Source organism: Artibeus jamaicensis, unplaced genomic scaffold (genome assembly GCF_021234435.1).
Source record: "Artibeus jamaicensis isolate MK-2021 breed Jamaican fruit bat unplaced genomic scaffold, CSHL_Jam_final contig_3126, whole genome shotgun sequence".
Lineage (NCBI taxonomy): Eukaryota > Metazoa > Chordata > Mammalia > Chiroptera > Phyllostomidae > Artibeus > Artibeus jamaicensis.
Window position 1 is genome coordinate 18822273 of NW_026521723.1, and position 19943 is coordinate 18842215.

Below are 19943 nucleotides of genomic sequence, written 5' to 3' on the forward strand. Positions count from 1 at the left end.
TTTTCTTCTGCTTTCTACTTTCTGTTCAGAACTCTGTGACACTCAGGCTCAGTTCTGATTTTTCTCTTTAAAGTTATTTCATCAGTTGACAGTAACAGTTATTTCTCTAAGACCTCTCCAAAACCTTTCTCCAAAACCTCTTTCAAGCATCTAAAATTTAACACCTTAATTATCTTTCATGTTTATGATTACCTTGCTAATACTAACAAATGCTTCATTTTATCTTCTGTCTGATCTTTATACTCAGTCTTACTACCTAGGGGTACATTGTAACAAACTCACATTTTTCATATTGCTTATATTGTTTTTTGCTCTTATATGCTTTTTTATTTTGTTAATTACATTTTACTGTTAATGCTATTATAGCTGTCCCAATTTTTCCTCCTTTGCCCCCTCCACCTGGCACCCCTTAGTATCCCCAAACCATTTTTCATGTCCATGGATCATGCATGTAAGTTCTTTGTGTACTCCATTTACTATACTGTACTTTACATCCCCGTGGCTATTCTGTAACTACCTATTTGTACTTCTTAATCCCCTCACCTCTTCACTCATTCCCTTCAACATTCCTACCCAGAGACCATCAAAATGCTCTCTTATCCATGACTCTGTCTCTGTTCTTCTTCTTTGATTAGTTTGTTTTTTAGATTAAATTGTTGATAGATAAGGATTTTTGCCATTTTATTTTTTATAGTTTTGATCTTAACCTTTTTCTTAAATCAGTTCCTTTAACATTTCATATAAGAAAGGTTTGGTGATGATGAACTTTAATTTTTTAATTTTCTTGTGTGGAAAGCTCTATCTGCCCTTCGAGTCTAATAATAGCTTTGCTGGGTTAAGTAATCTTGGCTGTAGGTCCCTGCTTTTCACGACTTTGAATATTTCTTGCCAGTCTTTTCTAGCCTGCTAAGCTTCTTTTGCGGTATCAGCTGACAGTCTTACAGGAACTCCCCTGTAGGTAACTAACTTATTTTCTCATGTTGCTTTTAAGATTTTCTCATTATCTTTAATCTTTGGCATTGTAATTATGCTGTGTCTTGGAGTGGACCTCTTTGTATCCATCTTATTTGGGACTTGTGTGCTTCCTGGATTTGCATGTCTATTTCCTTCACCAAATTAGGGAAGATTTCTTCCATTATTTTTTCAGATAGCTTTCTAATTTCTTGCTCGCTCTCTATTCTCCTTCTGGCACCCCTGTGACATGCATGTTGAACCTCTTGAAGTTGTCCCAGAAGCCTCTGGGACAACTAGCCTGATTTTCTTGGATTATTTTTTCTTCTTGTTGTTCTGCATGGTTGCTTTTTGTTTACTTATGTTACAAATCATTGCTTTGATTCTCAGCTTTATCCACCTTACTATTGTTTCTCTGTGAAGGGTTCTTTATTCCACTTTAGTGTGTGCTTCATTTCTGACTGAATGTTTTTAATGCTGCTGTTGTCCTCACCAGGTTCCTCTATTGCTTATATTATTTTATAAACTTTTTCTTAAAATCTGTAAGTATCAAGATTTGAAGGGACTGTTATTGTATGTATTAAGTTTGAATTAAACCAGCATGAAGAATAAACCATATTATAAAGAATACTTAGAATGGTGTTTAAGGAATAGAGGAATGGATTTTATTTCTTTTCATAGAGTTGTTATGAGAATTAAATATGAACTGTTAAGCAAGGTGCTTGGCATATAATAAGTGTTACATAAGTGTTAGGTACTATAACTGTGATTGTGAAGAGGGTCAACCTTTGTTTATTGGGGGAATGATGATTTGATGAGCACTTAGAAGATTCTCCTTTCCCAAGATTGCCTAGTATAGCTCCCTAATATTCACTAATAAATATTTATTACTTTGGATTCAGACTTTTTGCCTTGGTGCTTCCCTGTTACTTTTATGATAAATCTCTTGAGGTTGAGGTCATTGGAAGGAACCTTTCCAACAGAGGCTGTTTTTTTCTTAATCTGGTTGCTGATTATATACATGTCCCTTTTGTGAAAATTCATCAGACTTATTATTTATGTTCTATTTTGCATGTATGTTATATTTTAATAAAGAGGCAACCTAGAGAAAATAAATATAACCCAAGGGATTCTATATCTGAAGTATCAGTCATTGATATACCAGGTCCAGCACAAATAATGCCCCTTTTTTATTACAAAATCTTTTAATACAAAATCATAAGCATGGAATTGTGTAATGTAACAATATCACACTCAAGTGCTCCATATGACATTTTAGGTAAAATGTTTAAATTAAAATAATAAATTATCACACCCATATTATTGTCCTAACAACCACACTCAAGCAGGCCTTACTTCTGCTGGACCCCATATATTGATGTGAATTATTTTTAAGTGGTTTTCATATCTTAGAGGTTTTTAAGCCTGTTCAGCATGTGAAGTATATCTCAGCACCCTAAATTCCTTCTAGGTGATATATTTTAATGACATCATTTAAATTACAATTTAACTCAATATGACAACTATTTGAAGTTCTTCTGAAGTGGCAGATATGGTTAAATTTATACATCCTGTAGTGGTGTACATGTCCATGAAAAACTCAAGCTGTTAAACTAAATAAGAATGCTTTTTCTTAAGTTTCCCTGTGAATATGTGTTTGCCATGTATTAATTTATTTTGCATTCTGCTAGGCAGCAAATAAGTAGTAGTAGGCACCCATGATGGCTTAAAAGAATTATGGGAGAACAGGACTGAAAATTGAAAAGATTTTATTAATTTCAGCTTTTACCCATTGTGAAAACATTGACATTATTTAGTTTGTAGCATCGGAACAGTGTAGTCTAGTTCATATTGATATAAACAGGATTCCAGGGAGCATGGTTTGAAGAATACTGTTTTAGAGTGTAGCGGCTTCTTTTTTTCTCAGAATTATACATAATAGAAGTAAGCTAGATTTTGTTTGTGTGTTTGTGATATAAAGATTTTTTTTAAACCATTTTAATTACTGGTTGTTGAAAAACAATTTATCAGTCTGAAACATGCTCATACTTTGATATCCAGATATTCAGCTGTTGTCCCATCTTATAAAAATCTGTATCTGTATCTGGTTTTAGATGACTTCAAACCTGCTTCTGTTGACACTTCTTGTGAAGGAGAGCTTGAGGTCGGCAAAGGAGAACAGGTGACAATAACTCTGCCAAATATAGAAGTGAGTATTTCTACATATTTAGACTAAAGGGATATTTTTGTAAGATTTCCACTAAATTTAAATAGAATAATTATACAACTCATGTATTGATAGTTAAAGTAGTTAATACACACAGAGAAGGGAAAAAACCCTTTATTTTAGGTAAAACGATCTAAAAATTTAAATCTATTTTAAATTACATTTTACTGATTATGCTATTACAGCTGCCCTAATTCTTACCCTTTTGTCCTTTTCCACCTAGTGCCCCCTACTCCCTCGGGCAGTCCCCCGACCATTGTTCAGATCTATGGGTCATGTGTATAAGTTCTTTGGCTACTCCATTTCCTGTACTATGCTGTACATCCCCATGGCTATTCTGTAACTATTTATTTATACTTCTTAATCCCCTCACCTCTTCACCCACTCTCTCCCTCCCCCACTCCCACCTGGCAACCATGTGGAAACTAACTTCTTTTCTCTTGCTACTTTTAAGTCTCTCTTTATCTTTGATCTTTGGCCTTTTAATTATGATGTGTCTTGGAGTAGGCCTCTTTGACCCATCATAAGTGGGATTGTATGTGTTTCTTGGACTTCATGTCTATTTCCTTCCCCAAATTAGAGAAGATTTCTTTTATTATTTTTTCAGATAAATTTCCAATTTCTTGCTTGCTGTCTATTCTCCTTCTGACACCCCCATAATGTACATGTTGAACCTCTTGAAGTTGTCCCAGAGGCCGTTTATACTATCCTCATTTTTTTGGATTATTTTTTCTTCTTGTTCTACGTGATGGTTTTTTGCTTCCTTGTGTTCCAAGTCATTGCTTTGATTCTCAGCTTTATCCACCTTACTATTGTTTCTCTGTGAAGGGTTCTTTATTCCACTTTAGTGTGTCCTTCATTCTGACTGGATGTTTTTAATGCTGCTGTTGTCCTCACCAGATTCCTTGAGCATCCTTATAACCAGTGTTTTGAACTCTGCATCTGATAGATTGCTTGTCTCCATTTTGTTTAGCTCTTTTTCTGGAGTTTCAGTCTGTTCTTTCATCTGGGCCGTGTTTCTTTGTCTGCTCATTTTGGCAGCCTCCCTGTGTTGTTTCCACATATTAGGTAGAAAGCTTCTTTGACTCCATATCTTGGTAGTGTGGCCTAATACAGTAGGTGTCTTGCAGGGTCCAGTGGCACAGCCTCCCCTAACACCCAAGTGGGTACTTGAGGTGCACCCTTAGTGTGGGCTGAGTAAACCCTCTTCTTGTAGTTGAGACTTGGTTGCTGTTGGCAGGTCAGTGGGAGGGATTTACCTAGGCCAGTCAGCTGCAAGGATTGACTGTGACCACTTACCACCAACCTCTACCTTCTGTGGAGGATCAGCTGAGCAGGGCGAGAGTGTTGGTGCTCAGACATGCTCTGTAGCTGTCCACTCACTGGGTGTGCTGGGCCTGGGGTCTCCCAGGTATTTCAGGTCAAGGTCAGCCCCCACCTGTGTTTTGCCTCAGGCCACCCTGCCTGAGCTATAAAGCTATATGAGGTGGTGGTGCTTGTGTGAGGCTTGGAGACACCCAGGTGAAGAAGACAAGCTGTGCTAGTTCCAGGCCTGGGGCTCACTGAGGCCAGCTTATTTGGGAAGATTTAAGAAGTTGTGCAGTATGATCTAAGATGTGGTGTTCATATGGAAAACCAGCTTGGGTATGCTCTTAAGTTGGGTGGGGCGGAGTCTCTGGGCATCTCCAAGGCAGCTGAAACACTGTTAGCCAGGTCAACAGAGTGTCAGATATGGGCTCCAGCTTATGAGCTTTCTGTCTCTGTTTGGAGAGGGTTTAGAAGAGGGACGATGGCCTCTGCTTGCCTTGATGCCAGACACTTCAGCATTTCTCTCAGCATGCCACTCGTGCCTTTCAGGCTGCTATCCTCTTGCCGAAGCTCAGAGGGAGTGAGTCCGAGGAAGTTGGTGGTGGTTTATTTAAAAAGAACTGCTTGGAGCTCCAGGAGTTCTTCCACCAACTCAATCCCCGCTGGTTTTTGCAGCCAGGAGTTGTGAGGACTTATCTTTGTGTCACTGGAACCCTGGGTTGGTGGTCCTGATGTGGGTGGGACTGGGATTCCTTGCCCAGGAGATATCTCTGGAATTTTTATTCACCACACATGGGTATGGGACCAGCCCGTTCTGCCTCTGTGCCCCTCCTACTAGTCTGGATGAATGAAGTTTCTTTAATCTGTAGTTGTCAGACTTCCATTCAGCTCCATTTTGTAGTTGTCAGACTTCATTCAGCTCATTTCTGATGTTCCTGAGTCATGGTTGTTCTATATTTTCGTTGTAATTTTGATGTAGTTGTACAAAGAGAGAGCCAGAGCTGCCTGTGCCACCATCTTGACTGGAAGTCTTAATGCATTTTAGAAGTTTCAACAGTTATATCAAATAACTTGATATAATTGGATGTCTAAATGAATGTTTTTTTTAATTACTTTATAAGTCAGATTGTATACTCCAAGTTAGGAATAATAACATATCCCCTTCCTTCTAGCTCTAATCTGTAAAAGCAGGTAGACACATAAACATGTAGTATTATCAGTTAGAGTATGTACAAAATTCTGTGCAAGCTCATAAGTGGATTCAAATACTCTATCTTGTGGAATCTTGGAAGCCTTCCAATGGAGATGCTGTTTGAGCTGAGCCTTAAAGGAGAAGTCAAATAACATCAGGTAGGAAGAGAGTGGAGTTTTCTGGGCAGAAAAAGTAGTATGTGAAAGACTACTGATAAAAGAACAATAAGTTTTTGGAATAAATGAATTAATGTAGTACTTTACAGAATAATGAAATATAATTGATAGGAGTAGAATCCAGAAATGTGGGTTGGTATTAGATTGTAAAGAATCTTTTATGTCGTAATATATAATATTTGTACTTTATCTAGGTATTAGAGAACTATTAGAGATTTTTAAGCAGTTGAGATGAATAAATTTGTGCTTTTTGAGTGGTTTTACCATTAGTTTAGGGAATAAGGTAGAAAAGAAAGAGACTAAGGTCAGGGAGGCCTTAACCAAATGTTTTAAATTTTGACCACTTTTTAAATTTCCAGATGTATCCAAGTAACACTATTTATATAATTATACAAGCTCTTTGTTTATATGCTCTAGTTTTTTCAGTCCTTGAGTTAGAAATTTCTTAGCATTCAGCTTAAGTTTCTTTTTTTCTTTTATATTGATCTGATCTCTTTTCAGAGAAAACCAAGACTGTAACTTTAACATAGAAAGAAAACACTGTATACTCTATTTTGAAAGTGAGTTGAAGTTGCCGAGGTGAAAGAAAGAGGGAAGGACATTTTCGGCAGAGAGAAGCAAATGTATGGGCTAAGATAAAGCAAGAAAAGAGTCTGTTACCATTTGAAGAACTAACTACTTATAAGCGTAGGCAAGAAGGGTTGTATACGAGGACATAGTGGGGTTAGAAAGGCATTTAGGAGTCAGATAATAAAGGACTTCTGGGTAATGTGTAAGTGTTTGAAGTTTATCCTGTAACCGTTAGACAGCTAGAATGAAGAGAATTTACAGTCTCAAATGAACTTTGTGGATTTTTCACTTTTAATTAAAGAACTTCTTTAAACAAGTAGAAGATTTAATGTTTCTTCAGAGCTCCATATTTTGTGGGTACTTTATGGAAATGTAATGGTTATTCGTTTGAGGCATTTAGATTGTATTTTCTTAATGAATTCATTTTCATCATCCTGGTAAAAATGCCTAGAAGCTTAGTTATCCCATTAAAATAGAACTTTTATTATGTTATACTTGGTGGTATAGCACAATTCAGTTTCAGGCATCTCTTCTTTCTTGCTTTTTTTCTTTTTTTCTCTCATGCTACTTTGGGAGTACTATTGTACTAGTGCTATTCCATCCTATTACTGATTATTTTCTTTCCCTGGTATTTATAATCAGGCATGGTCACATTTGCCTGTCAGCAGATAAGAGAAAGAAAACTGCAAGAAATATAGAGGAAGATAACAGTACTCTAGGTCAGATACTGATTGGGTTCCAAGTTGGGTAACAGCAGTAAACATGATAGGATATATTCTGTGGTTATTTAGAGGCAAGGATCGTTCATATGCTTAGGGGTTTCCTGGTACTTTAAATCGTTAATACCCTTTTCTTGAGGTATGGAATAAGATACTGGGCAAAAACTAAAGTTAATATAAGAATGATGCTCAATATCATGAGAAAAAAGTTTAATTTTTAAAAACTTATTCAAAGTATAAAAAGCAGGTATAGAAATTATGGAAGTCTTATTTAACTTGTTATGGTAAGAAAATGTTCAGATTGTTTGTTCTCAACATTCATTGAGTATCTGAAGGGTGTGGTGGTTTAGGTGGTAAGAGCAATAAAAAATATTTATCATTCAATCTTTATTCTTCAGTAACTTAGAGTACAATAAAGTATTGTAACTTTAAGATGTATTCTATTCTAAGTAATAATGCAAATATATTTAAGAAGAGTATATTGCATGGATCTCTTGTCAACTGTAATTTGGAGTCCCTGCATTACTATTTTAGGGTATCATAGTCACTCGTTTTCAGCTAGGACATTTGAAAAATATACGTACACTCAGGTCGGCCAGTTTATTTTGTCACAGCCATGCTTCTTCACCAGTGCTTCACCCAAGGGCACCACATCTCACTCTTCTCCAGCCACTCCAAACGGGTCCTCGTCTGTGTGCTATGCATGCCTGATTTTCTGTAGATGATTTTAGTCTTAGATATGAGGTGAAAAGCCTTTTCTTTTGGTTTTATCATTTTTCTCTTCCTACCTCTCAGAAGTCTCTAATCTACCTCCATTTATGGTATCCTTAATCACCAAATTTATCTCATAGCACTACTCCTTATGGTCACATATTAAATCTCTAATGAAATTAAAATGACATATTAAAATATGATATACCTTTTAGTCTTTTTAGAAGTCACCCTTTTCTAACCTGATGTAATATTACTGTTGTACTTGACAAAATTATTATAATCAGTACTTTAAAAATTTAATGCATTTTTATAAAGTTCAAAAACTAGCAATGTAAAACTTTATTGTTTAGGGATACATAAATATGGAATAAAGTTAGAGAATGATAAACATAGAATCCCTTCAGGGTTGAGGAATGCAGACGTAGGATGCAGGAGAAACATGTAGGTGTGTGTGGGTTGTCGGTGATGATCTGGGTTCTCCAACTGTTTATTAGAGAATAATAAAACCCCATACTCTTTATCATCAAGCTTCAATAATTCTTATTTTGCTATTTTTTACATAGTCTCTTACCACTTTTTTCCCAATGTAAGTTAAAACAATCCCAAATTTTATGCCATTTCATAAGTGCTAATGTATGCATGTCTAACTGACAAGGATTTTTTAAAAACCTAAGTACCATGCTATTATCACATGAAGCAGAATTAATTATAATACCTGGTCCATGCTCACATTTTCATGATGGCCTCAAAAATGTTTTCCCCTAGGAACCCAAATAAGATTCCTATAATATTTTGACATTATGTTCCTTAAGTCTCTTATTCTGAAAAAGCCCCTTCCCCTTTATATTCTATGAGTTTGTTAGAGAAAACTAGTTATTTGTCTTAGAGAATACACTCATGTTCTGGGTTCAAATTACTTGTGCCTGGTATTATTTAACTTGTCTCTTTACTCCCTGTATTTCCTATGAACTGGTGGTTTATTTAAAGGCTCGACGAGAGTTAGATTCTTTGTGGAGGTTTTTTGTTTTGTTTGTTTTTAGCAAGAATACTTTATAGGTGATGCTGCATACTTTTTTTTTTGTCACATCATGAAGCATATAATGTCTGGTTGTCCCACTTTTAAGGATGCTAAAATTAATCTCTGGGTTTAACGTAACAGTTATTCCTTGATACATTCATTTTCCTTAGTCTGCATAGGGGAGCACCATTCTAAGAAAATACTTAAAAAGCTAAATGAATGAAGGAAGAAGAGGGATAGGAAATATAATTCACAGCTTCTACTGCCTTATCTGTAAAATATATTGGTTGTATTAGAATAGAATCCCAATTGCCAGTTGTAAGCAAATGAAACAAATCTTTGCTGTCTCAGGGAAAGTCCTTCCTCTATGCCCTATCCTCAAGGAAGGGAGCTTTAAGAACTAGCCTCTCTCGATCTCTGACTTTTTATTAAATTTAGGTTGTTAGGTGACTTGAAGTATAATATACATTGAGAAACACAGATCTCAAAGTCCCTCCCAACTGAACTAATATGATAAATTTTAAGTAATGATAATTAACTTTTTAAACAGGGATCAACTCCGCCAGTAACTGTTTTCAAAGGTTCAAAGAAACCTTACTTAAAAGAATGCATTTTGATAATTAACCATGATACTGGAGAATGTCGACTAGAAAAACTCAGTAGCAACATCACTGTAAAAAAAACAAGGTATGTGGCTAACAAAACAAATTATTTTATCAGCACATAAATTGCTAAGGAAATGTCAGTGAAAAAATTATTTGATTAAATCACATTATTATATAAGGGTTATTGCTGTGTGGCACAAAAATGTTTTAACCTTTTTCCAAGTTTAAATTTGGTGGAGAACCTTAGCCAAAAGCTTGTAGGATTTTTCTTTTTGATATGTAAAAGTTTGTTTTGTTCTGAATATTTTCTATGTGTGTATATACATATATCTTAGTTCACTGTAGATGCTTATATGGAACTGGACTGAAAAGAGCCATATATGCTCTTCGAATAATTTCATCTTGATTAGTAAGAGTTTATTGAAACCTAGAAAATATGTAAAGGAAAGTTTTCTGTATAAGTAATTGAAATTTCTGCATTTCGATTGGATTAACATTGTTTTATTAGGAAGGTCAATAAGGGAATATAGCCATCTCATATCCTTTTTTGGGACCAGGCAGTGCCTTAATTACCATGTAATGTAAGGGACATGCAAATAGTATAGACAAAAAGCCATGCAAATAGTATAGACAAAAATTGCTCTAGGAATTAAAGAAAGGGACAAGTTGTGGTTGGTTGGAGCATTCAGGGAACCCTTACTGATGTAACGTGAGAGAAGGTTAGCTTTAGGACTTTTTCCTCCCCAAGCATACTCGATAAGAATTACCTTTAGTGCTTATAAAAATGAGTTCTCATATCAAATTTCAGATTAGGAAGCAGCCTGGGAAGCTCTAGTTTTCATTACCCTCTCCCTCCAGGTGATTTTTATTGGTAGGGAAGTTTGAAAACAAGTGATTTAATTTGATCAGAAAGAACATGAGGATGTAAGCAAGGTTTGAAGGTAGGTATATATATATATATATATATATTTGAATTATTTGGGGCAATGGATAAGACTTGTTTGAATAGAGCAGAGATTTGTTTCTGTGCCTACATATAAATAAGTATTGGGAAGTGAGGATAGTGGCTTAGAAGTAAGGTCATAAAGGTACATTGAAGTTAATGCCTTCAATATTACCTGTGAACTTAGAACATTGTCTTAAGTGCTCCATAGACAGTATTGAAGTTTTTTTAACTAGGGAATAAATTTTTTTAATTAAAAATATTTTTGTTTTGAACCATTAATTCACCAAACTGAGTAGTGTAATGAAACTATAGGGGCAGCAAAAATGCATAAACCACAGTTTTGAGAATGGGAATGAAGAGAAAAGTGAGGTGCTAAATACTTTGTTGAGGAAGAACTGACAGGATTTGGTGACTGGAAATAGGAGAGGCAGAAATCAAGCATAATTGTATTACATAGACTTCTTAAAAGAATTGAAAGGAAAGAAAGAAAGCTTTAGTAATGTGCCTTAACATAATGAATCAAAAATGTGAAAGTGATTTAGTTTTACAGAAATGATAATTTTATAATTTAGGGAATACATTTGTACCTACTATACAGTAAGGTATATATTATTTTAGGCATTTGTGTAGGTTTTTATTTTATCCTTGCCCAAGGACATTTTTTATTGCTTTTAGAGATAGGAAAGGAGAGTGGTGTGGGGGAGTGGCGGGGGGAGAGAGAGAGCGATTGATGTGAGAGAGAAACACCAGTTGGTTGCCTTCTCCTTTGAGCCCTGACTAGGAATCAAACCTGCAACCTTTCGGTTGTATGGGACCACACTCCAACCAACCGATCCAGGGCCATTTGTGTAAGTTTTATCTCTCTAATTTTGAGCAGTAATTTTGGTTTTATTCATGTTTGTACCCCTCAATGGAAGTGTATATATGCCATGCATAAATAGCAGGAATCCATAAACATTTGTTAAATAATGGAATAAATTAATGTTTTAATTCTCGAATACCACTAAAAGATGTCTAGGGGAAGGAATAAGTGGTTAATTTTAGTAACTTTGTAAGTTGAAATTGTTGTTACATTGCCATCATAACCATTTTGACCTGCTTTTGATCTCTGCCAAAAAAAACATTTTGACATAAATGTTTCTAATTTCAGGGTTGAAGGAAGCAGTAAAATGCAGTCTCGTGTAGAGCATCAGCAGCAACAAATGCGGAACTTAATGAGGACCCCCAATCTTGTAAAACATTCTCCATTCGAAGACAAGATGTCCCCAACATCTTCGATGGATGATATTGAAAGAGGTAAAATCTAGGTATATATAACATTCCTTTATAAGGAATGATTAAGAATAAGTAACAACTTTCATTTTAATTAACAAGGGAACTAACTATTACATGTTATTGAGAGCAAAGTTTTTTTTTTATTATTATGGGTTTTCTTGCAGGGAGTAGAGCGTAGTTTATGATCCAGGGTATTATGTAATTATGTATCAATATAAGAGAATTCTTCTATTCTCATTCAGGGGGAAAGTATTTAGATGTGTGTAACTGGAGTTTTCTTCTTTTTGACAGTTGTGATGATTCAAATTCAGTTCTTCACAGCATCTTCTGTCGAAGTTCTTTATGCATAGCCAGACTGTAGATGTCTAAGATGTCACCAAAACAGTAGTGAAGTGAGGAGATAGAGTAAGCGGAAGCAGCAGGCAAGTTCTTCTGAATTGCTGCTCACTTCTCAGCAGGAAGGTGTTTCTAGGGAGGCACAGTCCTTTTGAACGTAAGGAAATTTAAATCTCCATTATTCCCCCCCTAGCTGCAGTTCGGGTGTTGGTGTTATAGTTAATTGTGGCAGAAGTAAGACCCTGGTCACCAAAATATATTTGCTTCTACGCTTTTCCTTCATAACTTACATGTAATAGTCCGATTCCACTTGCTCCCTACTAGGCCCAGTAGAATATTAGTTCCCTAATATATGTGTTCCTATTACTAGCAGTAAGGAAGATGAAGCTCAGAACCCTCATTGTGAAAAGGAATCTTGAATTTTATTTTATCATGACTGCTTCCAAAATGGATTTTAATTATGGTATCATTAATATATACATATACAGTAAAATACTGGAAAATAAAAACATGGTATTAAAGGGAAAGAGGAAACAAATTTGTTAATTAATAAAACATTAAATTTAGATCTGAGTTTCCTGGTCACTAAGGCAAAAATAAAGACCAAAGTAGCATATTTTGTGTTATTTAAGAGACAGGTTCCAAAGAATTAGACTCTGTCCTGCTACTAAATTCTAGAAGGAGTTTATCATATGGAATCTATTCTAGGGAATATCAAATGATACAGTATTTTCAGCAATAATTTGACAATACAGAAGTTCCTCTATGTGTCAGTTTTTTAGGAGAGACCTTAATAAAAACAGTGTATTAAAGCATTGTATCGTAGAGGATAAGTTAACATGATCCACGTATAAGCTCTAACTTTGTATGAGAATTTACACTGAGATGTTCGTGTACCCTGTCCCTCTAACAGTCTTCTTTTAAATATTTTCCTGACCCTTCTCTGCCAGTGTCTCCTCCTGCGGTTGAAGCATGTTTTCAGATCTAAATCTAGATGTCTGAAACTTGTATTAGTGTTTCTATGGTTTAACATTCACATTTACATCTTTGAGCTATGTGGAATTTTAGTTTAAGGAATAAGAATCCAAACTTACATCCACCCCAACAGTCACAATTAGTATTGATAGAGAATCAACAAATATTGTATTGATAGAGTATCTATCAACACCATTAATTGAATAAGTCATCATTTCTTTCCCTGATATGAAAAGCCAGTTGTATCACATGCAAAATTTCTCTATGGACTTAAATTAAGTCTGTCTCACAACATAAAATATACAATGGTCGATAAAAACATAGGCAAAAGAAGGTTTACAGTATTGAGTATGCAAAACAGAGTTTATTCTTACATTATTATTTATCAATTATTGTATTACTTTTCACACAGACAACTGTAAATCTGTTGCTCTACCCTGTATATAAGAAGTTGATCAAACTCACTAATGCTTTAAAATGGAATTTTAAGATTAAAAGGTCATTTTTCATTTATGAGGTTGGCAGTAGCTAAAACATTTGTTAACATCCAGTAGTTGTAAGAACAAAAGGGGGCAAAGAGGAAAAAACGGGGGGCATCTGTAATAGTGTGAATGATAAAAATAAAGCTAAAAAAGTAAAAAAATAAATAAATAAAAATTGATGATGCACCAATACAAAAAAGGAACATAAAAGGAAGCAAGTATATACATACATTTTTTTAAAGAAATTCTTTTTTAAAAAGATTTTATGTATTTATTTTTAGAGAGAGAGGAAGGGAGGGAGAAAGAGGGAGAGAAACATCGTGTGGTTGCCTCTCACATGGCCCCCAGTGGTGACCTGGCCTGCAACCCAGGCCCATGCCCTGACTGGGAATTGAACCCTTTGGTTTGCAGTCTGTGTTCAATCTACTCAGCTACACCAGCCAGGGCTATTCATGCTTTTTAAGATTTTATTTTATTTTTAATTTTTAAACTGTTTATTCTGTTTACAGTTGTCCCACTTTTTTTTTACCTTTTGTCCCCTCCACTCACCCTACCTCACACTCCCTGAGTCAGTCTCCATTCTATTGTCCATGTCCATGGGTCACTCATGTATATTCTTTGACTAATTCCTTCCCCTTCCTTCCACCATTACCCCACTCACACCTCCCTTCTTACAGCTGTCAGTCTGTTCATGTTTCCATGTCTCTGGTTCTATTTTTCTCATTAATTTACTTTACTCATTAGATTCCAGTTATAAGTGGAACAATATGGTGTTTGTCTTTCACCAACTGGCTTATTTCACTTAGTATAATAGTCTCCAGTTCCCAGTTCCATCCCAGCTGTTGCAAAAGTTAGGAATTCCTTTCTTTTTCCTGTTATATAGTGTATTCTGTTTTGTAAATATACCACAGTTTTTTTATCTACTCATCTATTGATGGGCACTTAGGCTGTTTCAAACACTTGACTATTGTAAATAGCGCTGCTATGAACTTAGAGGTGCATAAGTTCTTTTGAATTGGTATTTCAGGACTGTTAGGGTATATTCCCAGCAGTGGAGTTGCTGGGTCAAAAGGCAGTTCCATTTTTAATTTTTAAGAAATTTCATACTGTTTTCCACAGTGGCTATACCAGTCTGCATTCCCACCAACAGTGCAGTGGGGTTCCCTTTTCTCCACGTCCTTGCCAGCAATTGTTTGTTGATTTATTAATGATGGCCTTTCTGACTGGTGTGAGGTGATATCTCATTATGATTTTAATTTATGTCTCTCTGATGGCTAGTGGTGTTGAGCACTTTTTCCTATGTCTTTAGGCCATCTGTATGTCCCCCTTGGTGATTTGTGTATTCATGTCCTTTGCCCATTTTTAATTGCATTGCTTTTTTCCTGGAGTTGAGTCCTATGAGTTCTTTTTATATTTTGGAGATTAAACCGTTGACCAATGTATTATTGCCAGATATGTTCTCCCATACAGTCAGTTCCCTTTTCTTTTTCATGATGGTTTCCTTAGCTGTGCAGAGGCTTTTTGATTTGATAATAGCCCCATTTGTTTACTTTTCCTTTATTTCCGTTGCCCAAGGAGATATAATGGCAAAAATATTGCTACGTAGGATATCTGAAATTTTGCTGCCTATGTTTTCCACTAGGACTTTTATGGTATCATGACTTATATTTAAGTCTTTTATCCATTTTGAGTTTATGGTATAAGTTGGTGGTCTAGTTTCATTTTTTTGCATGTGCCATCTAATTTTCCCAGCACCATTTGTTGAAGAGACTGTTTTTACTCCACTGTGTGCTTGTGTCCCCTTTGTCGAATATTAATTGACCATAGAAACACAAGTTAATTTTGGATTCTCTATTCCATTCCATTGGTCTGTGTGTCTATTCTTATGCCATACCGGACTTTTGATTACAGTGGCCTTATAGTACAATTTGATATCAGGTATTGTGATCCCTCCAACTTTGTTGTTCTTTCTCAGGATTGCAGAGTCTATTCAGAGTCTTTTTTGGTTCCATATAAATTTTTAAAATATTTGTTCTAGATCTGTGAAATATGCCAGTGATATTTTAATAGGGGTTGCACTGAATCTGTAGATTGCTTTGGGTAGTATGGACATTTTAAAGATATTCTTCGAAACCATGAACTTGGTATATGCGTCCAATTATATGTATCTTCCTCAATTTCTTTCTTCAGTGTCCTATAGTTTTCCGAGTACAGGTCTTTTACATCCTTGGTTAAATTTATTCCTAGGTGCTTTATTTTTCTTGTTGTTACAGTAAATGGTATTTCTTTTTAGTTTCCCTTTCTGATTATTCATTGTTGGTATACAAAAATGCCATCAGTTTCTATATATTGATTTTGTATCTCTTTACTTTGCTGATTTCACTTGTTAGGTAGAGTAATTTTTTGGTGGATACTATAGCGTTTTCTATATATACTATAATGTCATCTGAAAATAATGACAGTTGTACTTCCTCCTGTCCAATTTGGATACTTTTTATATCTTATCTAATCACTGTGGCTAGAACTTCTGGTACTAAGTTGAATAAGAGTGGTGAAAGCAGCACCCCATTTTGTTCCTTATCTTGAGGGAAATGCTTTCAGTTTTTGCCCATTGAGTATCATGCTGGCAGTAGGTTTCTCATATATAGCCTTTGTTATATTGAGGTATGCTCCCTCTCTTGCCACTTGGGTGATTGTTTTTATCATAAATGTGTTCTGCGTTTCATCAAATGCTTTTTCAGCATCTATTGATGTGCTCATGTAATTTTTCTTCTTTATTTTGTCTGTGATGTATTATGTTTATTGATTTGCAAATATTGTACCATCCTTGCATCCCTGGGATAAATCCCATTTGATCATGGTATATGATTTTTTTGTTTTGTTTGTTTTGTTTCTTAATTGTTATTCTACTATAGTTGTCCCAATTTTTTCTCTCTTTGCCCTCCTCTGCCCAACCTGCCCCACTGCTCCCAACATCAATCCCCACACTGTTGTCCATGTTGATGGGTCATCCATACATGTTCTTTGACTAATCTTTTTCCCTTCTTTCCACCATTATCTCCTTCCCCCCTCTCCTCTGGTCACTGTATGATGTTTTTAATGTATTTCTGGATCCAATGGCCAACATTTTGTTGAGGATTTTAGTATCTATGTTATCAGATATTGGCCTGCAGTTTTCTTTCTTTGTTGTGTCTTTATCAGAAGAAATGGAGAAAAAAATTAAATCATAAATTTTAAAAGGGAAGGAAGAAGGCAAAATGGAGTAAGAAAAGGGAAGAATATAATATGAAGTTTAAAATTTAAAAAAATAGATAATAGGAACAGAATTGTAGAAAAACAATAACAGCAGCAATATCAGTGACAAGTGAGCAGGTTAATAAAGGTGGAAAGAGAATGAGAATAGTATAAGAAAGAGAAAAAATAATATGCTGTGTCTACAGGAAAGAAAAATGGTTTTCAAAGGATAGAGGAGAAATAGTAAGAGTAAGGAATAGATACCATACTAGGAGAGGGAAAAAATGAAATTTCAAATGAAAATAACAAAAGGCAGGGGGACTTCCGGCCAAGATGGAGTCATAGACAGACACACTGTGCCTCTTCACACAATCAAAATAAGGACAACAACAATTTAGAAACAAAATAACAACCGAACTGACAGAAAAATTGAACTGTATGGAAGTCAGACAACCAAGGAGATAAAATAGACACATTCATCCAGACCGGTAGGCGAGGCAGGGTTGGGCAGCCAGGCAGAGAGGCTTCATGGCACAAGAAGTGGTGGCACCTGGTGCAAGCATGCAAGGCACCCTAAGCACACAAGATGGCAGCGGGCACACCCCGGGTTCACAGGCAGTGGCTGGCAGACCCAGCAAGGTGGCAATCGTGAAGCGAGGCACTGCACACAAGGTAGCTGGCTTGACCGGGCAGTCCCATGTTCTCAAGCAGATAAACCAGGTGAAACTGGGGAGTGGGACAGAACGTGCAACCCAGGGTCCCAGCACAGGGAAATAAAGCCTAAAAGCACTGATTGAAAACACCTGTATCGGTTGAGGTGCAGGGAAAGACTCCCATTCTCACAGGAGAGTTCATTGGAGAGACCCACAGGGCCCTAGAACATACACAAGCCCACCCACATGGGAATCAGCACCAGAAAGGCCCAGTTTGCTTGGGAGAAGCAGCAGAAGGGACTGAAATCTAATAGAGAGTGGAGCAAATACCACTGCTCCCTCTCTGACCTCACCCCCAATATACAGCATCACAATCCAGAGACTGGGTTGACCTGCCCTGGTGAACACCTAAGGATCCTCCCCTTGCTACATAACAAGAGCAACAAGACAAAACAAAATGGCCCAAATGGAAGAACAGATCAAAGCTCCACAGCAAATACAACTAAGCGACAAAGAGATAGTCAACCTATCAGATGCACAGTTCAAAACACTGGTGATCAGGATGCTCGTAGAACTGGTTGATTTTGGTCATAAATTAGATGAAAGAATGAAGGCTACACTAAGTGAAATGAAGGAAAATGCATAGGGAACCAACAGTGATGGGAAGGAAACTGGGACTCAACTCAATGGAGTGGACCAGAAGGAAGAAACAACCAAACAGAAAAGAATGAAGAAACAAGAATTTTTAAAAATGGGGAGAGGCTTAAGAACCTCCAGGACATCTTTAAACATGCCAACATCTGAATTATAGGGGTACCAGAAGAAGAGGAAGAGCAACAAGTGGAAAAATTATTTGAACAAGTAATAAAGGAGAATTTCCCCAATCTGGCAAAGGAAATAGACTTCTAAGGAAGTCCAGGAAGCTCAGAGAGTCCCAAAGAAGTTGGACCCAAGAAGGAACACACCAAGGCACATGATAATTATATTAGCCAAGATTAAAATGAAGGAGAGAATCCTAGAAACAGCAAGAGATAAGGGGACAGTCACCTACAAAGGAGTTCCCATCAGACTATCAGAGGATTTCTCAAAAGAGACCTTATAGGCAAGAAGGGGCTAGAAAGAAGTATTCCAAGTCATGAAATCCAAAGACCTACATCCAAGATTGTTCTATCTAGCAAAGCTTTCATTTAGAATGGAAGGACAGATAAAGTGCTTCTCAGATAAGTTCAAGGTCAAGGAGTTCATCATCACCAAGCCCTTATTATATGAAGTGTTAAAGGGACTTATCTAAGAAAAAGAAGATAAAAAAATGAACAGTGAAAGGACAGCAAACTCACAGTTATTAACAACCACACCTAAAACAAAAACAAAAGGAAATGAAGCAAACAACTAGAACAGGAACAGAACCACAGAAATGGAGATCACATGGAGGGTTAGCAACAGGGGAGTGGGAGGAGGAGAGAGGGGGAAAAGGTACAGAGAATAAGTAGCATAGATGGTAGGTAGACAGTAGACGGGGAGGGCAGAAATAGTATGGGAAATGTAGAAGCTAAAGAACTTATGACACATGGACATGAACTGAAGTGGGGGAATGTGGGTGGGAGAGGGTGTGCAGGGTGGAGGGGAATGAAGGGCAGGAAATGGGACAACTGTAATAGCATAAATCAATAAAATATATTTTAAAAAAAGAAAGGGCAGGAGGAAGGCAAAATGGAGTAAGACAGGGGAAGAGTAAACTATGACATTTGAAAATAAAATGCTGAATAAATAGCAATAAAATTTATGAAAAACAACAACCACAATATCAATGCCAAATGCGCAAAGATTAATAAAGGTTGAAAGGCAATATAAGAAAGGGAAAAAGGATGTGACTACAGGAAAGAAAAATGATTTCGAGATGGTAGAAGGAGAAATAGTAAGAGTAAGGAATAGAAACAAGGCTCAGAAAGGGAGAAAATAAAATGCAGAGCAAGAACAAGAATGAGAAGGAAGAAGGCAAAATGGAGTAAGGCAAAGGAACAGTATCTGAAATAAAAATAAAATTATAAACTGAAATAATAGGAATAAAATTGAAGAAAAAAGAAAAAATATTAAAAAGCTATGTAAGACAAAAATAATGCAAATCCTGAATAAAAACAAAGTGGAATTTGTCTCAGCAAAGTTTGGTGTTTATCTGATGCATTCTCCTTCTGGATGTGACTCTAGTAACGTCACATGGTGTCCCCATCTGACTGCAAGCAGTCCACAGCCTGTGGCTGTCTTTTTCAAGCATGGCTGCTTTGGGGCTGGTCCTTACTACTCTGCCCTATTGACTTTTTTACAGAAGGTCCAGGGGTAGGTCATCTAACATCCAGCAGCACAGTAGGTACCACCTCCACCTGCCTGTAGAGGGGACTTGTGGTGCGACCAGGAGGGTAGGATTCCTGGATCTCCCTTGGGAGGTGCCGTTCAGTCTTCAGGGAAGATTGTGGGTATGTTTTCCCCATCCCTGCACCACTCATCTTAGTCTGACCAAGATTATTTCCAGCTATGTATAGTTTCTGATGAGTTAGCTATTCGTTT

At 36.4% G+C, this 19943-nt stretch overlaps 1 protein-coding gene across 2 annotated transcripts in view; it reads left to right on the forward strand.

Annotated features, from left to right (window-relative positions):
• Nucleotides 1-19943, forward strand: part of EAF2 (ELL associated factor 2) — a 49596-nt gene that overhangs the window by 8727 nt on the left and 20926 nt on the right. Inside the window, exons 2-4 of one of the 2 annotated variants that reach the window (XM_037142271.2) lie at nt 3066-3160; nt 9426-9562; nt 11577-11722. In XM_037142271.2, the coding sequence (XP_036998166.2) occupies nt 3066-3160; nt 9426-9562; nt 11577-11722 (378 nt within the window). Of the gene's footprint in view, nt 1-3065; nt 3161-9425; nt 9563-11576; nt 11723-19943 lie in introns of those variants that run through there. The other variant, XM_037142272.2, reaches the window with a different exon arrangement.